Source organism: Carcharhinus amblyrhynchos, chromosome 2, assembly GCF_965287045.1.
Source record: "Carcharhinus amblyrhynchos chromosome 2, sCarAmb.v2.hapA, whole genome shotgun sequence".
Lineage (NCBI taxonomy): Eukaryota > Metazoa > Chordata > Chondrichthyes > Carcharhiniformes > Carcharhinidae > Carcharhinus > Carcharhinus amblyrhynchos.
Genome location: NC_137325.1, coordinates 101,184,428 through 101,203,559, shown reverse-complemented (window position 1 = coordinate 101,203,559; position 19,132 = coordinate 101,184,428). Strand labels below are relative to the sequence as shown.

At 41.3% G+C, this 19,132-nt stretch overlaps 1 protein-coding gene across 1 annotated transcript in view; it reads right to left on the bottom strand.

The window, feature by feature from the left end:
- dnah5l (dynein, axonemal, heavy chain 5 like) overlaps nt 1-19,132 on the bottom strand; it is a 326,877-nt gene that overhangs the window by 128,125 nt on the left and 179,620 nt on the right. Inside the window, exons 55-58 of the mRNA XM_080217022.1 lie at nt 17,935-18,089; nt 13,874-14,538; nt 10,174-10,454; nt 731-946 (exon numbers count right to left, since the gene is read on the bottom strand). Of these exons, the coding sequence (XP_080073148.1) occupies nt 731-946; nt 10,174-10,454; nt 13,874-14,538; nt 17,935-18,089 (1,317 nt within the window). The remainder of the gene's footprint in view (nt 1-730; nt 947-10,173; nt 10,455-13,873; nt 14,539-17,934; nt 18,090-19,132) is intronic.

The window sequence follows — 19,132 nt, the reverse complement described above, 5'->3', positions numbered from 1 at the left end:
TTATGTTCTGTGCTTTAACCCATCTATGATTCTATGATTAAAACCAATCTCTTCAAAAAAAAACATTTGATTTCGATTTAATTATTGTCACATATATTAACATACAGTGAAAAGTATTGTTTCTTGTGAGCTATTCAGACAAAACATACTGTTATTAGTTAGAATCTGACCACCATTAAGGTTGGCAAGATTTTCCCATCCCTGCGCAGTGAATGGAGATTTGGCTGGCCACCAAATTCTCCAAACACATTGCAGCATAATGTGAACATCAGGAACATCACACCCATTATCTTTTTTCCAAGAAGTAAATTTAAACGTTCCTCTGTAATTTTGAGCACTTCTCATTTAAAATGTAACATTTTCCTGTGACATTAGTTTCTCATTGTGAACAGTGAATTCTTTTTAGATATGTAGACTAATTATTCTCCTTCAATAAAGTAGATGTTGAATGAGGGGAAATAACTTCACATTTTCATTATACATACACCTGATTGGAACAAGCAGAGAGGTGGTAGGGAATCAAGCTTTGGAACTTCAATGGTGGGACATGTTATCAGGCCAAAAGGCACCTCTCAGTTTTGGGTGGAGTATAGATAAAAGGATTTTCATTATAAAAGAGGCTTAACCTATACATAATAAGCCAAGTTCCCACTTTTATCCAAATGGATTCAAACTCTGATAATTCACAACTGAATCCAATTCACAGAGATACAAACGACCAGCTTGTTACCTTTGGAAATGTCAGCAACATGTTAAGAAATGATGAGTTGTTCATCAGCTTTGAAGCTTCAGCCCATGAAGGTTTCACACAAGGTCGATCTGGATCAAGGGTCACAAGATCTACTTTTCTTTGGAACAGAAGCAGCACGCAGTCCATGATTCGCATGATCAAATGAGGTGGTTTGCCTAATTTGCGCACTGTCGCAATATCAGCTGGTTTGATAGTCTGTAAATGTTTTAAAACAATGTTAGTTATATCTTGTGACAAAAATGTTGAATTATCTTATACATCAACATTTGAAGATCCTGTTAAATTACTCTTTAATAAACCAAAACATGGTGCAATTTATTAGTTAAGCATGACGTTACAACACTCGTTGTATTAATATTACAGTTTAATTTATTCAATATAGGTAAATGCATGCTGGTACAAATACATCATGCTAAATCTGATCTTCAATGCCTGCAAAGTGATCATTGACCTGTTCAGCAAAATACATTCCATTAAATGACCATCTAGGCAACAAAAATGAAAATGTATTCCCTCCTCAAAATAATATTGTACAATAAAGTTAGGAGGGCTTTACTTATTATTGCTGCTACATATCTCAGCTACACTAAATACATTTGCTTTTCCTGCCAATTCATGTTCATAGATTCTAAGCAAACACGCTTACAATTAGAACTGAACATTAGCAAGTCATAGTAAGAAAAAAGCTGATTTCACATAGAGGATTTTGGACAGGCAGAGAGAGTCACCTAAGCTACATCTCTGCAGCAAATTCATTTAAGATTTAGCAATTTGAATCCTGCCAGATTGGTAGTGCAAAGCCTCTGGTTTGCTGGAGGCAATTATCTACAATAATTCCCTATATACAAGTTACTGCATTTACAGAAATCTCCCTCTGGTATTCTCAGAAATGATCTTCTTTGGCATCTCTGCTTTATAACCACAACAATGACTTATATTTACAGAACACTTTGAAAATAATAAAACATCTCAAAGCGTTTCACAGGAGATTACCAGACATTAATTGATGCCAAGCCAAGGAAGGTGACATTAGGTCAGGCTTCAAATGCTTGATCAAAGGTAGATTTTAAGCAGCATGTTAAAGAAGGGGATGAGGGTGAAGCAGTTTGTGACAGAATTCCAGAGCTTAGGGCCCAGGCACCTATAGGCATGGCTATCAATTGTCCTGCTAAGGAAGTCAGGGATCACAAGAGGTCAGAGTTGGAGTACTGCAGAGCTCTTAGAGGGTTATCAGGCCAGGGGAAGTTGTAGAGAAAGGGACGGTGAGGCTGTAGAGTTTTATGAACACAGATGAAACATCTCCTGATGACAGAATTGCAGACAACCACGAGGACTCTTCTTGTGGGACTAACTGTCTGCACCATTGGATCCTTCATGCCTTAACTAGTGGGACAAATCACGTCAACTTTTATCTTCATGAAAGGGGGGGGAGAGAGGTTCATTCCAGCATCCGTCAGCCATTTGTCTATATGTCTTGACATTAGTTTTTCTTTATTTTTAACCTTACCTATCATTTGTTTCTCTCGCTCAATTTTTCAAAGGCTACCAATCTTCTCTCCGCACATTATTAGTCCCTGTAAAGGCTCACAGATTTATTCATTCTTGACACAGCCACTTTTTAAAAAGTGGCCTCCTTTTCTTTAAAATGGAGCTGCTAGTTCCTATGCAAGCTGTTAGAATGTTCTGCCACAAGCTGTGTGTCAAGTACCAGTAGCATAAAAACATACTTAAGCTATATACCTGCACTGCTCCTAACATAATCAGCGAACTCAGTTCCTCATTGTCCCAGCGTGCACTGCAGCCCATGAAAAGTGGCTACTGTGTTAGTTACATAAATGAACGCAACAGCAGTGATATAAAGATTACAGACATGAGGAAATTGACAGTTATTAAGACCTGCTGTTATAACCAGGTAGTCTCAGAACTAGATCACTAAAACACAATGCTGAGAACTGAAATTTAAATAACTTATGGGACTAAAACAACACTGATTCGTAGAAATGTAGAAACTAGAAATAGGAGTAGACCTTTTGGCCCTTCGAGCCTACTCCGCCACTCATTCTGCTCTTGGCTGATCAAGTTCAAAATCCTGATTCCCCCTTCCCCGCGCCGCTCCCCCCCCACCCCCCCCCCACCCAACACCCTTGATCTCTTTAGCCCCAAGGGCAATATCTAATTTCTTCTTAAAATCAGATAACATTTTGGCCTCAACTACATTCTGTGGTAGGGAATTCCACACATTCATCACCCTCTGGGTGAAGAAATTTCTCCTCAACTCAGCTCTAAAAGGTTTACCCCTTATCGTCAAACTATGACTCCTAGTTCTGGACTCCCCCACCATTGGGAACATTCTTTCTGAATCTACCCTGTCTAACCATGTTAGAATTTTGTAAGTTTCTACGAGATCCCTTCTCACTCTTCTTCTAAACTCCAGTTGATTCCAGAGTTGAGAGGGTTGGCTTATGAGGAGAGACTGAGTAGACTAGGGTTATACTCATTGGAATTCAGAAGAATGAGGGAAGGTCTTATAGAAACACATAAGATTATGAAGGGAATAGATAAGATAGAAACAGGGAAGTTGTTTCCACTGGCGGGTGAAACTAGAACTAGGGGGCATAGCCTCAAAATAAGGGGAAGCAGATTTAGGACTGAGTTGAGGAGGAACTTCTTCACACAAGGGGTTGTGAATCTGTGGAATTCCCTGCCCAGTGAAGCAGTTGAGGCCAGCTCATTGAATGTTTTTAAGGCAAGGATAGATAAAGTTTAGAACAGTAAAGGAATTAAAGTTTATGGTGAGTGGGTGGGTAAGTGGAGTTGAGTCCACAAAAAGATAGCCATGACCTTATTAAATGGTGGAGCAGGCTCGAGGGGCCAGGTGGCCTACTCCTGCCCCTAGTTCTTATGAATACAACCCTAACTGACTTAGTCTCTCCTCATAAGAGAGATCTGCTATCCCAGGAATCAGCCTGGTTAGCCTTCGTTGCACTCCCTCCATGGCAAGGACATCCTCCCTCAGGAAAGGATAGCAAAACTACACACATTTCACTACAACGAGAAAATCATATGATCATAAGAAATAGGAGTAAATTATGCGGCCGATCAAACCTGCTCCACCTCTCAGTAAGATCATGGTTTATCTGATTGTGGCCTTAACTCTAGTATCCTGTCTGAACCCCATAAGCACCAATTCCATTGTAGATCAAAATTCTGTCTACATCAGCCTGAAATACCTTCAATGATCCTGTCTCCACTACTCTTTGTGAAAAAATATTTGAAGAACTAATAACCTTTTGACAGAAGAAATTCCTCATCATCCATGAATTCAATTACGTCCTTTATTTTTAAAGTGTACCTATTAGTGTCAATTATCATTATATATATATTACTGCCATTGAGACCCACTATCGCTTGTAAAGAAAAGGTCAAATAGTACTGTTAGGTAGTTGAGATAAAATATTCCTTTTGTTTAATACACCCAGCAAAAAATGATTTCCCAAATGCTTATTTTAACAAGTGCTCGTTTCTGCCACATTCTCTTAGATAGGTAATATTCTTAACTTAATAAAAGCAAATTCCTGCTGTAATTTGAAACCAAAAGAGAAAATGCTGGAAAATCTCAGCAGGTCTGGCAGCATCTGTAAGGAGAGAAAAGACCTGATCATCTGGACTCGAAATGTCAGCTCTTTTCTCTCCTTACAGATGCTGCCAGACCTGCTGAAATTTTCCAAAATATTCTTAACTTGTTCACATTTCAAACATCAATGTTCTTATGACTTCATATAAACTCAATCAAATCCATACTCAGTTGGAAATTTTATTAGGAAAGCCATTATACATTATGCAACATCACTTAACAAAATGTTATTCTGCATGATACTAAGACCTGGAAATTCATGCCAATGGATCACAGTTTAATTGTTAAACATCTGTCTGAATCTGAAAGCAACAGTAATTATATTTACATAGAGCTTTTAACATCATGAATCATATCAAAGTACTTCCCAGGTGCATTCTCAAACAAAATATGATACCAAGCCACACAATGAGACATAGGCCTGGATTTTCATCCTCAAGTTGAGTAGCAAGGGTTCCAGTTCAGCCCACCTGTCTCAGAAGGAACTGCTCACAAGGACCAGATCATCAATGTGGGAGGGGTTTGTGCAGGCTGGAGTTCAGAGGCAGCCACAGGGTAGCTGGGTGCTGAGATTGGTTGTTTAGAAGACCCGCCATGGTGTTGTGGGACTTTATCCCTGTTAAAATAAAAACTCAAATGCCCTCCAGTCCTCACATTTTCACACACTCCTTATGCCACATCCATGCCACCTCATGTCCCCAACCACCCACTACAGCCCTTCATGCCCTCATTCCAAGTTATGTCTTCCAAGCAACATCTATGCCCCCATGCCAAGGTATGTGGCCACAAGCAACCTCTTTAGGCACTCAAGAACAAAGAACAACCCAGCACAGGAAACAGGCCCTTCGGCCCAACGAGCCCCCGCCGCCGCATCATCCTACACCTATTCTACCCTGCGTGTCTACGAATGGAACCCCTAACTTAGCCAGATTCAGGGGAGAATAGTGTCAATTTGGTAAAACCAATCAGCCTAAGAGCACATCTTTGGGGTGTGGGAGGAAACCGGAGCGCCCGGAGGAAACCCACGCAACCACAGGGAGAATGCACAAACTCCCACAGACACAGGCCCAAATCCATGTATCTGCACAGCTAGCAGTGCTAGTCACCGAGCTGTTGCGGCGCCCGTCTACCGGTCCAGGATCAAGCACACACACCGACACAAAGTACTAGGCCACTCCTGGAACCTCCAAGAGCAGCCCACGCACGACCCACCGTGTGCATGCCCCTCGTTTGACAACAAGGTGGACCTCCACCTGCGGAATAAAAAGACAAAAACGTTAACTTACAAGTCTGCATATCCAGTGTCTCCCGAGGCTCTGACCTTATTTAATAGCCTCTACTATAACCCTCCATCCTCGTTTCGCTCATGTGTCTGTCTAATTGAACCTTAAACGAGTCCAACGTTCCTGCCTCCACCACCCTACTCGGTAGCGCGTTCCATACTCCCACGACCCTCTGCGTAAAGAACCTTCCTCTCACATCCAAATTATACCTCTCCCCCCTCACCCTTAAATCATGACCTCTTGTATTTGTACCCAGTCTAGGGAGCAGTCTCTCACTATTGACTCTATCTATTCCCTTCAGTATCTTATATACCTCTATCATGTCCCCCCTCAATCTCCGTCTTTCCAAAGAGAAAAGTCCCAGTTTCTCCAACCTTTCCTCGTAACTCAGTCCTTCCATGCCAGGCAACATCCTGGTAAACCTCCTCTGCACCCTCTCCAGAGACTCCACGTCCTTCCGGTAGTAAGGTGACCAGAACTGGACGCAGTACTCCAAATGCGGTCTAACCAACGTTCTGTACAACTGAAGCATTAGACGGCAGCTCTTATACTCTATACCCCTTCCTATAAAGGCTAGCATTCCATAAGCCTTCCTAACAACCTTCTCCACTTGTGTCACAACCTTCATAGACTTGTGAACCTGCACTCCCGGGTCCCTCTGTATTTCTATACTCCTAATCAGTCTACCTTTTATCACATAGCTCCTCTCTGCATTATTCCTTCCAAAATGCATCACCTCGCATTTGTCAGGATTAAATTCCATCTGCCACCTATCTGCCCAATATACCAACCTATCTATATCCTGTTGTATCACCTGACATTCCCCTTCAGTATCCGCCAACCCTGCCATCTTGGTGTCATCCGCAAACTTGCTGATCACACCACTTACGCTCTCTTCCAAGTCGTTCATGTATACTACATAGAGGAGAGGTCCCAGTACTGAGCCCTGCGGCACACCACTGGTGACTGGCCTCCAGCCCGAAAAGGTCCCCTCCACAACTACCCTCTGTCTCCTATTGCCCAGCCAGTTTTCAATCCACCTAGCTACCTGACCTCATATCCCATGCACCTTAACCTTTTCTACCAGTCTGCCATGAGGGACTTTGTCAAACGCCTTACTGAAATCCATATAGATGACATCAACGGCTCTCCCATCGTCAACCGTTTTTGTCACCTCCTCAAAGAATTCTACCAGATTCGTAAGGCAAGACCTCCCTCTAACAAAGCCATGTTGCGTATCCCTAATCAGATCGCAACGCTCCAAATGCTCATACATCCTACCCCTAAGTATTTTTTCCATTAATTTCCCTACCACCGATGTCAAACTCACCGGTCTATAATTTCCAGGGTTATCCCTACTACCTTTTTTAAACAGCGGTACCACATTTGCTACCTTCCAGTCTTCTGGGACCTCACCTGTGTCCAAAGAAGAGACAAAGATTTGCGCCAGAGGCCCAGCAATTTCATCTTTCACCTCCCTAAGCAGCCTGGGATAAATACCATCAGGCCCCGGAGCTTTATCCGTCCTTACGCTACCTAAAAGCCCTAGCACTTCCTCCCTCGTAATAGATATTTCCTGCAACTGATCCACAGCTCCCTCCAAGAGACCGCATGCTACCGAACCCCTCTCCTTCGTGAATACCGACGCAAAGTATTCATTCAGGAGCTCCCCCATTCCCTCCGACTCAACACATAACTCCCCACTTTTGTCCCTAAGAGGACCAATTTTCCCTCTAACTACTCTCTTGCTCCTAATATAGGAATAAAATGCCTTTGGATTTTCCTTAATCCTACCAGCCAAAGCCATTTCATGCCCTCTCTTCGCCCTTCTAATTCCCCGTTTTAGCTCCCTCCTACTCTCTGGCTCCTCACGCTAAGGTACAACTCCGAAACAATCCCCTTCAACCTACATGACCCTCATGCCAGGCTGTGGCACTCTGTCCAATCCCAATGGTCCTTTATGCCCCTATGCCAAGTTGTGACACCTCACGCTGATGAACCCACTGTAACCTGTATAGTACTAATAAACTTTATCAAGATGTGTAAAAATTAGCTTTAAAAAAAGTAATTTATTAATAATTTTTCACTACATTAGTTAAAAAAATCCTTTTACAATAGTGCAATAGAAGTTTCAATTATCCAGATTTTTTAAAGTTTCCACAACTGAAGTTTAAACCCCTTAACCTTGTGTAAGTAAACACTGTGAAAGTCACAGCAGAGATCAAACAGCCAGAGATGTTAACCAAGCAATGTTTTCTCTTTGGCTCCAGTGCTTCAACAGAAATTTGGATTTCTGGGCTTTCAGCCATGCCTCATTATAGAATCTTGGCTGACGGCGTAGACATGCATTAGAGTACTAAAAAAACCTGAATGCCAGAGGAAACATTGTCTGATTGAGAGCTCTGTTTCTCTGTGAGGAATAGATTAGCATCAGGTACATGACAGCTAAGGGGAGTAGATTGTGGATCATGGCTTGGCATCAGGGTATGAGGATTGGGTGGAGGGCCATTCTTGGTCATGCAGGGCAAGGAGAGACAAGGGCATACCTTGGCATCGTTGGTGTGAGACACCATGGAGGGTGTTTGGGGAAATATCTTGTCATGAGGAAATGAACAAATCTCCTGAATTTATCTTTTAAAAGATTCCATCATGCATAATATGGATCACAACACCTCTGAGGTACTGTGAACAATGATTCATTGAAACATTGACCAGACGCCACGAAAATCACAGAGGACTAGGCCATACCTATCAATGTAATGGAGTTTGCTTTGTCATGGGTGCAGGTTGCACGGAAGTCCTGAAAATCAGAATTCTTGGGAATGGGAATGGAAATCCTGGCACTGGGTCCAAGCACCATTTTTAAAGAACTCCCAAGTCATCCCAACTTGGTGAAAATCCAACCCATTAATCAGGTGACCAAATACAGAGTCTAAGAGGTAGATTTCAAGGAATGCATTAAAGGAAGAAAGCATGGTGGAGGGGTGGGAAATTCTAGTGTTTAGGTCTTATGCAACTGAAGACACAGGCAATTATGGAGCAATTAAAATTGAGGGTGCTTAAGAAGCCAAAACTAGATGAGCGTAGTTGATGGTTTTGAAGCTGGATGAGATTACAGAGAAAAGGATTATAGAGATTACAGAGATAGGGAGAGGCAAAGTCACAGAAGGAATGGAAATAAGGATGGAATTTTTAAAATCAACACACTGTTTCACAAGGGCCCCAGAAAGCACAGAGATAAGAAATGAATGTGACTTAGTGCAAGATAGCAAAGTTTTGGATGAACTCAAGTGGACAGAGGAAGTGTGTGTAAATAGTCAAATCTAAAGATTACAAAGACATGAATAAGGATTTCGGCAGCAAATATACTGTGACAAGGATGAAGTCAGACAATACTACACAGGTGAAAATAGGTGACTTTGGGGATGGCAGGTAACTCAACTTGGGGTCTAACCTGACAGCAAAGTATAGTCTCAGATTACTGTCAGTGAAAGAGGTAGAGGGAAACATTAGGGAATGGAGTTGGGAGCAGGAAGCAAAAAGCAATGCCTTCAGTATTCCCAATGCCTAATTGTCTAAACCTGTAAATTATAGTTATGAATATGACAAGACCAAAGAAGTTATGGGAAACTAAATTAGCAAAAGATATACAATTCTGAAGTTATTCTATTCCTTCTTTCCAATACAACTTGCATGTTCCCCAGACATATCAGTGCTGCCAATTGTACATGTTTAAATTTAAGTTTATTTATTTATTAGTTGCAAGTAGGCTTACATTCACACTGCAGTGAACATATTGTGAAAATCCCCTAGTTACCACACTCTGATGCCTTCTCGGGGACACTGAGGGAGAATTTAGCATGGCCAGTGCTCCTAAACAGCACGACTTTCGAACTGTGGGAAGAAACTGGAGCATCTGGAGGAAACCCACGCAGACACAGGGGGAAAATGCAGACTCCACAGAGACAGTGACCCAAGCCGGAAATTGATCCTTGGCATTGTGAGGCAGCGGTGCTAACCCCTGTGCCACCATGCCACCCTTATGTTTTTATAAATAAATAATCCAAAATACAAGGAGAAGATTACAGTTACGATAAAATTCTGGCAATGATGTAGGAATGCTGACTAGCAAGTAGTTTGGCACATTTCATCCACATGGCTTTGAATTATTCTGCTCAATCCAAAATCACACTCTGTGAAACATGCTCCCAACATAAGTAATAAATGCATACTACAATAATTCCTTTAATAGAAGCCTGATAAATATCTAGTGACAGGAAAACAAACATCAAAACTACTACTGCCTTTGTTCATCCCTGGAGAAAGTAAGTACCAAAATCAACTGCATTATCTTCTTGTGGCTATTGAAATAGGACAATTTAGGATGGAGGAATAGAAACTAACTCATGGTCTAACATGTGTCCAGTAAGTAGCCATTTAAATTCTTAAACTTTCCAGTTTGGAAGAGACAAATCTTATGGATGACTGGATGTTAGCATACAGACCTGTAAAGCTGCTTCAGCCTCTTCTAAAGCAGGCTTAGCTGCTTCCAGTTTCGTTTCAGCTATAGCTTTGTCAGCTGCAATCTCATCCACAATGATCTGAGCTTTGTCTTTCACTTTTTGAACTTGTGTTTTGACAATTTCAGCAGCCTGAGCCTTTAAAGTCACTTCCTCCAGGACCTCGTCTGCCTTTTTTGAAGCAATTGCCAAGTCCTTTTCCTTGATGACAAGTTCTTTGGACAGTTCACTGACTGACACCTCTGCTTCCATTAGCTTTGCCAGACCTATAAAGAGGGGATAAAAGTTCAACAAGAAACAAGAGTTTTCCAAAAATAAAATGACAAACTAACTCAGAACATTCAAAGTCATATTCCTTTAAGATCTAAATCAACCTGGTACATCAGTATAAATTGTTTGGGTTAGGTGGATTGGCCATGGTAAATGCACAGGATTACAGAGATAGGATTCAGCAAGTCGGCACAGGCTTGATGGGCTGAATGGCCTCTTTGGCACTGTAGGGTTTCAATGGTTCAATGGGTTTCCTGGGTAACCAACATCACGCAATTATTATATTCTGTTTTTTTAAATAGATAGGTTTAATTTGTTCTGAAGGTTCCATTAGCATTTTGCCTGTGATAATGGGGTCCTATATATGGATTTGCATACACATATTGGGCTGAATATTATTTCTCCCCCCCACTCCCAACATAATATCCAACTCAGCACTGAGTTCAAATGGCCCTGCTGAATTTGGGGTGTCTCCAGTGGGGGGTAACGTCCCGATCCTGTTCCCCAACTAGGGAAAAGGCGGCCTGTTGAAAATCGGATTGAACTCTCCAGCTCCAGGGTCCCAGTGCCTTTTTGGATAAGGCAAGGAATCTCCACAACTCTCAAAGATCTGGGCTTAAGTTTTGGGCAAGTTGTTTGTTTGTGTTTGTGGACTCAAATTCGATAATAGGTGTTGTTGGCATAAATATGGAAATTGACTTAACTGCAGATGATGTTATCCCAAATCATGTTCAAACTCTAGTAATTTTGTCCCTTGTTTGCTGGCCAGAAATAAGAAATGAACAGTTGACTTTCTTTTCCAATATTCAATTTTAGTGTTCTCTAATTCAGGTGCCAATAAGACAAACTTTTGCATAAGAGAAATAACAACGGGGAAGAAGTCACCGCAGATTGTGCTTACAGATCTGTGGTGGTCTGTTTGGTTAAGACATCGTGAGTAGATCAATAGTCCATCCAATAGCATTGCCCTCCCTGCCCAACCCCAAACTATCCCATGCTTCATTTTTCTTATGATGTGGAGATGCTGGCATTGGACTGGGGTAAACACAGTAAGAAGTCTGACAACACCAGGTTTAAGTCCAACCGATTTATTTGATAGTAAACTCACAAGCTTTCGGGGTTTGCCCCTTTGTCAGGCGAATGGAGAGTTCTGGCCTCAGACATTTTTCTTAGCCAGAGGCAAGGTAAAGCATGAAAAACAAGGGGAGTTGTGGGAAAAGGTAAAAGGACATTACATCCACATTGGTTAGCACTGCTGCCTCTCAGCGCCTGGGACCTGGGTTCGATTTTGGCTTGGGTCACTGTCTGTCTAGAGTCTGTACATTCTCCCTGTGTCTGCATGGGTTTCCTCCAGGTGCTCCAGTTTTCTCCCACAGTGTGGAAGACATGCTGGTTAGGTGCATTGACAACGCTAAATTCTCCCTCAGTATATCCAAACAGGCATCAAAGTGTGCAACTAGGGGATTTCTACAGTGATGTCACTAAAGTGTTAATATAAGCCTACTTGTGACACGAGTAAATAAATTTCAAACTCCAAGGATTTGTTTCTTGAAATGAATTAGTATTTCTAATTAGCAAAATATACCGGATGGTGACAGTTGGCCTTTTGGGTTTACAGGAGCACACTCTGAATTTACATGCGCTCTACGGAGACACGAATGATGATTCTCCTTACAAAAGAGGGTTAACATCACACAGATCTTAGGTATGAGATATTCATTTATGAGCCATATACCGGAGGCATCACTAGAGGCCATAAATATGAATAAAAGTGCTAATCTGCAAATCAAAAAAAAGTTTACTTATTAGTCACAAGCAGGCCTACATTAACATCGTAATGAAGTTACTGTGAAAATCCTCTAGTTGCCACACTCCAGTGCCTGTTTGGGTACAATGAGGAAGAACTTAGCATGGCCAATGCATGTAACCTGCACGTCTTTTGGACTGTGAGAGGAAACTGGAGCACCTGGAGAAAACCCACACAAACCTGGGGAGAACATCCAGACTCTACACAGACAGTCATCCAAGCCAGGAATTGAACCTGAATCCCTGGTGCTGTGAGGCAACAGTGTTAACCACCGTGCCACTGTGGCGCCCAAAGGAGTACCAAGGCAACCAAGTGGAATTGATACACTCTTCTTTTCTAGCTTTCTTCTTGAATCCATCACTTCTTCCTTTCCTCTCTTTATCAGTCACACGCCTTCTAACTCTTCCAACTGTAAAATCTATTGCCCTTTACAATGATCAAACGTGGCACATGATATAGTACACAGCTGTAGTGACAACTCTATTGAAGCTAGAATCCTAAAATGTTAATGTGGCTTTCTCTACTATAATAAACACTGAGATAACCTCACATCCAAAATTCTTTTTGAGTTTTCTTATTGTCTCATGTAAGCGCACTGTGGTTCATATGGGCATGGGATCATGATTTTATGCATGTCTCCTGATGAATGCCAGAGAGTTGGTGACTTGCCTTACAGAATAATGGTTACTTATTGGCAATCAATAGTGAACAGTTCAGTTACCATGAGAACAATAATGATACTGACTACTGCCTGAACCAGTTCAAATCCTACTTCTCTTGATTTCAAATCTGATTTATTCCCCCATTAATATTTTCTCAACATTCGAGTAAAGTAACATCCTTCCAATAAAGTGAACATAAATTATGAGGCAGAAAATATATAGGGGATGCGGTGGCCTCGTGTTATTGTCACTGGACTAGTAATTCAGGGACCCAGGATAATGATGACCATGAAATTATTGTCGTAGAAACCCATCCAGTTCACTAATGTCCTTTAGGAAAGGAAACCTACCACCCTTTCCTGGTCTGACCTACATGTGACTCCAGATTCACGCAGTGACATGGTTGACTCCAAAATGGCCCAGCAAACAATTCAGTTGAATGGCATTAAGGGGTGCGCAATAAATGTTGGCCCAGCAATGCCTACTTCCCATTAAGAAATAAGTCATACAATCATTAATGAACCTTCCTGTCCTAACAAACCAATTCCAGGACTGTCCATCCCTTTGTCGTTTTTTTTCGGCATAATTTCCCATGATTGATTGGTAGAACCTTTAGCTGAATGCCTCTTCTGAATGTCACCCAACTGCATGAGGCTGTTGGTAGTCATCTTTCATTTATATAATAGAGAAGATTGGTACACACAACGAGAGACATTTCCTTTTACCTGTCAGACAAATTAACAAGTTTCCTTGATATTCTTTACAGATTAATTAATGAGTAAATTATTGGACCAGTTCAAACTCCCCTTATCAATTTTCTGAATCAGTAAAAGAAAACACAGAAATAACTATTTGGTAGCTACACAGATAAATGCCAGAATTAACTAACTGTAGGTAATTACAGGACATGAGCATTGGTACACTAATTACATAGATAAATCTGTACCTGTCTTCATTCTGTCAGACAGCATTTCCACATGTGTAAATTTCTCTTCATAGATGGTTTTGTAGCCTCCAATAAAAGATAAATAAGACTTGGGAGTTACATAGGTCTGACGCCTAAACCTTTCGAAGTATTCAACACATTTCTCTGCCACGGTATCCTGAAATGTTCCCATAGTGTTCACAACACTTTGCTTAACATGTGGTGTACACTCTATTCTATATGAAGCTAGGAAATGTTGAGCAACAGCCACAAGTGCATCTTTGGGCCAACGTTGAAACCAGTCCATCGTGCAGCCAGAGATTAGTCCAGGAAATTTCAACGCACGAGTGCGGAATTTCTCTCCAACAGGAGAAAAACAAAGAATCACATGCAGATTACTACGCACTCGTGAAAGGAAGTAATCGTACAGGTTTTCAACAGTTGGTGGCCGTCTTGGATACTCCTTTTTCATGACTGGAATTAAGTCTTGGGTAATCTCATCAATTTCATCTCGAGCAAAGAGGTTTGAGACCTCACCTGAGGCCAGAACATTGTTCATGTATTCCAAGAAGGACTCATCCTTTATTTCATTGTCTGTAAATATGAATGCCACACCCCTTCCTTGTTGTCCAGCTGTGCGGTACAGAATCTTCAGATCGTCCATAAGATTACTTGTATTGTAAGTTCTAAAACATAAAAATTATAATTAAATTGTGCAAACTTTACACAGGAATTGAGGTGCCTTAACTATAAAGAATGTCTCAAGTCACTTCACTTATAGGCATATGGAAAACAGATACCAAAACGAGTCACCAAATGTTTGGTCAAAGTTTTAGAGAATATTTTGTACAATGAAAGGTAGATCCAGAGATTAACAAAAGAAACTGCAGACGGCAATATCCAGACAGCTGAAGGCTCCAAACATTTATTCTACATCCATCTGCTATGTTTACATACAATCATTTAATCAAGGATGGAAGAATGTAAAGGAAGAAGGAGTCCAGAGAAAATAAAGAAGTGGAAACAGCAGTATGGTGAGTTAGAGCATTTGGAATCTTATCTTTTGGTCTTACATAAGATATCCATCACTGCAGAATGTTTTAATGAAGTGTACGTACAACCTAGTCTGTAAATATTGGATGATGTGTTAAGTAGTTTGTTTTATGGAGACAACCAGTTCGTGACTGTCATTCTGGGTAGAATTTTCTAGTCTTGGTTGTGGGTTTCATGGCAGGAAAAAGCAGAAAATTCGGACAGGGGCCAAAAGATGGAATCCTGCCAGCAGAGTTGGAATTTTCCCCTCACCCACTTTCATAGCGGGCTGAGTGAGGATTGGATTTTCTGCTGACCCCATGATGGAAACCGTATCTGCATGCACTAATATACCATGAATACTGCTCAAAAATATTACTTCCTTGAATCCTCCTGTTAATTATGTGCCCCGCCAATGGGAAGCTGGACCGGTCTCATTCACAACTAGAATAAGGGACCGGCAGCAGTCCATCCTCATTTAGTTTGTCATGTCAAGCTGAATGCAACATTCAGAGCCTACCCACAACAGTGCTGCAATGCATCCTCAGTAATGCCAGTATTAGCCCACCTTGGTGAGCATTTATGCTTTGGCTGCTCATGGCGGGTGCCACTCGACAAGTATAGTGACTTGGTTTGGGTGGTGGGGGTAGAGATGATGGAAACATGAGGGTGAAGGTGGCATGATGATGTTTGGAGGAGAAATGGGGGAGGGGGACGGGTGGCTCACGATGACCAGAAAAGGGAAGACTGGGAGTGGGGAAACTGGAGCCCAACATGGAACACTGGAACACAGATACAAAAGTGTGGTGGATAGGATTCAGGTTACATGAATGTGAAGAGGTGCATGCAGACTCTGGAGACGGAAAGGGGTTATTGTGGCACAAGTGGGATGGGTTGCAGGGAATTCATGGAGGGAAAATGGTCTTGTGGCCTGATCTGAAGGGAGCAGGGACCAGAATGAAAGATAGTTGTAGTCCCTGGACTGGGGCGAAGAAATCTGGTTGGAAGATTAAAAGCAGTCCTAGGGCTCTGCAGACCACTTTGTCAGGGTGAGCAATTAAGATCGCTCTGGGATTCACAGGCTATGCTACAGGGCTATGCACACATATCATCTTCCCATTCCAGGGAAGGGGAAGGCCTGCGTGCTCAATGGGAATCAGACATAGATTTGTGTCCAAGGTGTGGTCATAGTCCCACAGTCGGTGAGGTGATGGGGGTGTCTGGTTTGGGATTGAGCTGCAGATGGGGTGGTCATGGTCAGGGACTGCATCTTCAGCCTATAATTGGAGAAAACACAATAAGGGGTAGGGTAGCTCCCTTGAGGGGGTCAGGGTGAGTGGGTCACCCTCTATATGTCACCATGAACATACCTTCATGAGAGGGGGGTTTGAGATCCACATGGGGCATGGAAACATCAATAGCGATGGGTTCAGGGAAGCGGGTAGGAATATCCACCACAATAACAATGGGACCAAAGTTACATACGAACAGATGAATTAGGAGTAGGCCTCTTAGCTCCTCAAGTCTGCTCTGCCATTCCGCCAAGCTGTGATATATCTGGCTAGGATGCTTTCAATGGTGCATTTATAAAAATTAGTGAGAGTCGCAGTGGACATGCCAAATTTCCTTAGCCTTCTGAGGAAGTAGAGGCATTGGTGGGATTTCTTAACTATAGGGACCTGGACAGATTGTTGGTGATCTGGACAGCTAGAAACCTGAAGCCCTCGACCATCTCCATTTCATCACAACTGATGTAGATATGGGCACGTCCTCCACTAAGCTTCCTGAAGTTGATGACTATTTTCTTTATTTTGTTAACATTGAGAGAGAGATTACTGTGGTCACACCAGTTCACCAGATTCTCTATGTTTTTCCTGGACTCTGTCTAATCTAATCCCTGCTAATCCTGCCCAAAATTGCAATTAGTCTCCAGTATGGAAAATTCTGCTCTGTATTCATATGTTCATAGAACCTGATAGAATCCCTACGATGCGAATGTGGCCACTCAGCCTATCAAGTCTGCATCAACTCTGCAACAGAGCACCTCACCCTAGCCTGTAGAACAAATGTGATTCATCTGAAGTAAGGCATAAGTAATGACTGCTTAATTAGGATCCTAAATATTTTTAATTATGTTCATTTTGTAATTTTCAGTTGTATTTACTGCTCTGGCTTCCCTGTTAATCTTCTTTATTTCTCAATGCAGAATGACATGGTCTCAGCCTTAATAAATCTCAGTAGATTTTTAGTTGAAATCCAACATTGCTTTATCACCTTCTCTATTTTAAATCATACTGACACACTTACAAAAGAAATACAACACATCTTCTAGCATTTACATTGCACATTATGTGTATACTTGTAAAACTTTTCTTTAAGGATATATTAGCTTAAGGATATATTAGCTTTGGAGGGGGTGCAGAGAAGGTTCACCAGGTTGATTCTGGAGATGAGGGGGTTAGCTTATGAGGAGAGATTGAATAGACTGGGCCTGTACTCATTGGAGTTTAGAAGGCTGAGGGGAGATCTTATAGGGACATATAAGATAATGAAGGGGCTAGACAGGATAGAAGCAGAGAGGTTATTTCCACGTAGAATGGAAACAAGAACTAGAGGGCACAGCCTCAAAATAAGGGGGAGTCAATTTAGCACGGAGTTGAGGAGGAACTTCTCTCAGAGAATAGTGAATCTTTGGAATTCTCTGCCCATTGAAGCAGTGGAGGCTACCTCGTTGAATGTGTTTAAGTCACAGATAGATAGATTTTTGACCAATAAGGGAATTAAGGATTATGAGGAGCAAGCGAGTAAGTGGAACTGAACCACTATCAGATCAGGCATGATCTTATTGAATGGCGGAACAGACTCGAGGGCTAGTTGGCCTACTCCTGCTCCTATTTCTTATGTTCTTTAACCAGAAGTGTTTATGTTCATTATCTAGTACCGAGGCCAAAAGATATCAATGGCCAGGATAGAATCCACTATGACGTAATGAAAGGAGATAATGTAACAAAGCTACTGGATTAATCAAAAGTGCCGCAAAACACTTTTACCTTGTGAGTACAATCTGAAAGCTTTGATATCCTGCAATAAATGATGCGATTCTGGTAAGACTCTGTTTTCCAGACCCACCAACTCCTACCAGCAAAGCATTTCCTTGTGGAGTACGAATCACGCGGGATATCTTCACCAAATGTATCATGGCATCCTTTTAACAATAAAGAGTTACATTTACAAACTGGAATAAATAAATTTACTATGTAAAGTGGAAGTGAATAAAAGTTACATGCAAAATACTAATCCAACATACAGCAGCAAGAAAATGTTGCTAGTTTTGATTTGGCAAGTAATATATTTTTACAGCAAGTTATTGGACTGATAGAAAAAAACAAAAATACACGTAATACAAAGAAAAAATGTAAATACTAAAAATTTTAATCTGCTAGAAAAATGCATCATGTTCTTCAGTGCCTGCAAAATGCAATGACAGATTAACATGTCTATTATAAGGACCTTCATCAATCAACTCATTTGTATAATGCCCCAGTTAGTTCCAACCCCACTAATCCCATGGTGAACATGGTTTTAAGCCTCACCAGCAGTACAACAATAGAAGTAGTATTTTAGCATAAAAGGAAGAACAAGAGCAAAAGAATATGAAACCTTCATCATCATCACTGAAGCAGTTTATCTGATATCCATTTAACAATCATTAGTTCTCGGACATTCAGAGTTTGAAACTTAATAGAAACCTATTTTAGCAGTGATTGCAAAGATGTAAGTATTTCCAAGCAAAGAATAGTACTGTTATTGGTTCTTAGTCTCTAGTCTTCACTATGGAGGATACAAATAATGTCCTAGAAACAGTCGTTAATCCGGAAATGGAAATCAGGAGGGAGGAAGTCAAAAAAATTACAATCACCAGGGAAGTGGTACTGAGCAAAATGTTGGGGCTGCAGGTTGACAAATCCTTGGGTCTGGACAAACTTCATCCTAGGATCTTGAAAGAAATGATTAGTGAGATAGTTGATGTATTGGTATTAATTTTCCAAAATTCTCTGGATTCGGGGAAGGTGTGATTAGATTGGAAAATAGCAAATGTAACTTCTTTATTCAAAAAGGGAGATAGTCAGAAAGCAGTAAACTGCAGGCCAGTTAGCTTAACATCTGTCAGAGGGAAAATGTTAGAAGCTATTATTAAAGATGTTGTAGCAGGGCACTTAGAAACATTCAAGGCAACCAGGCAAAAGT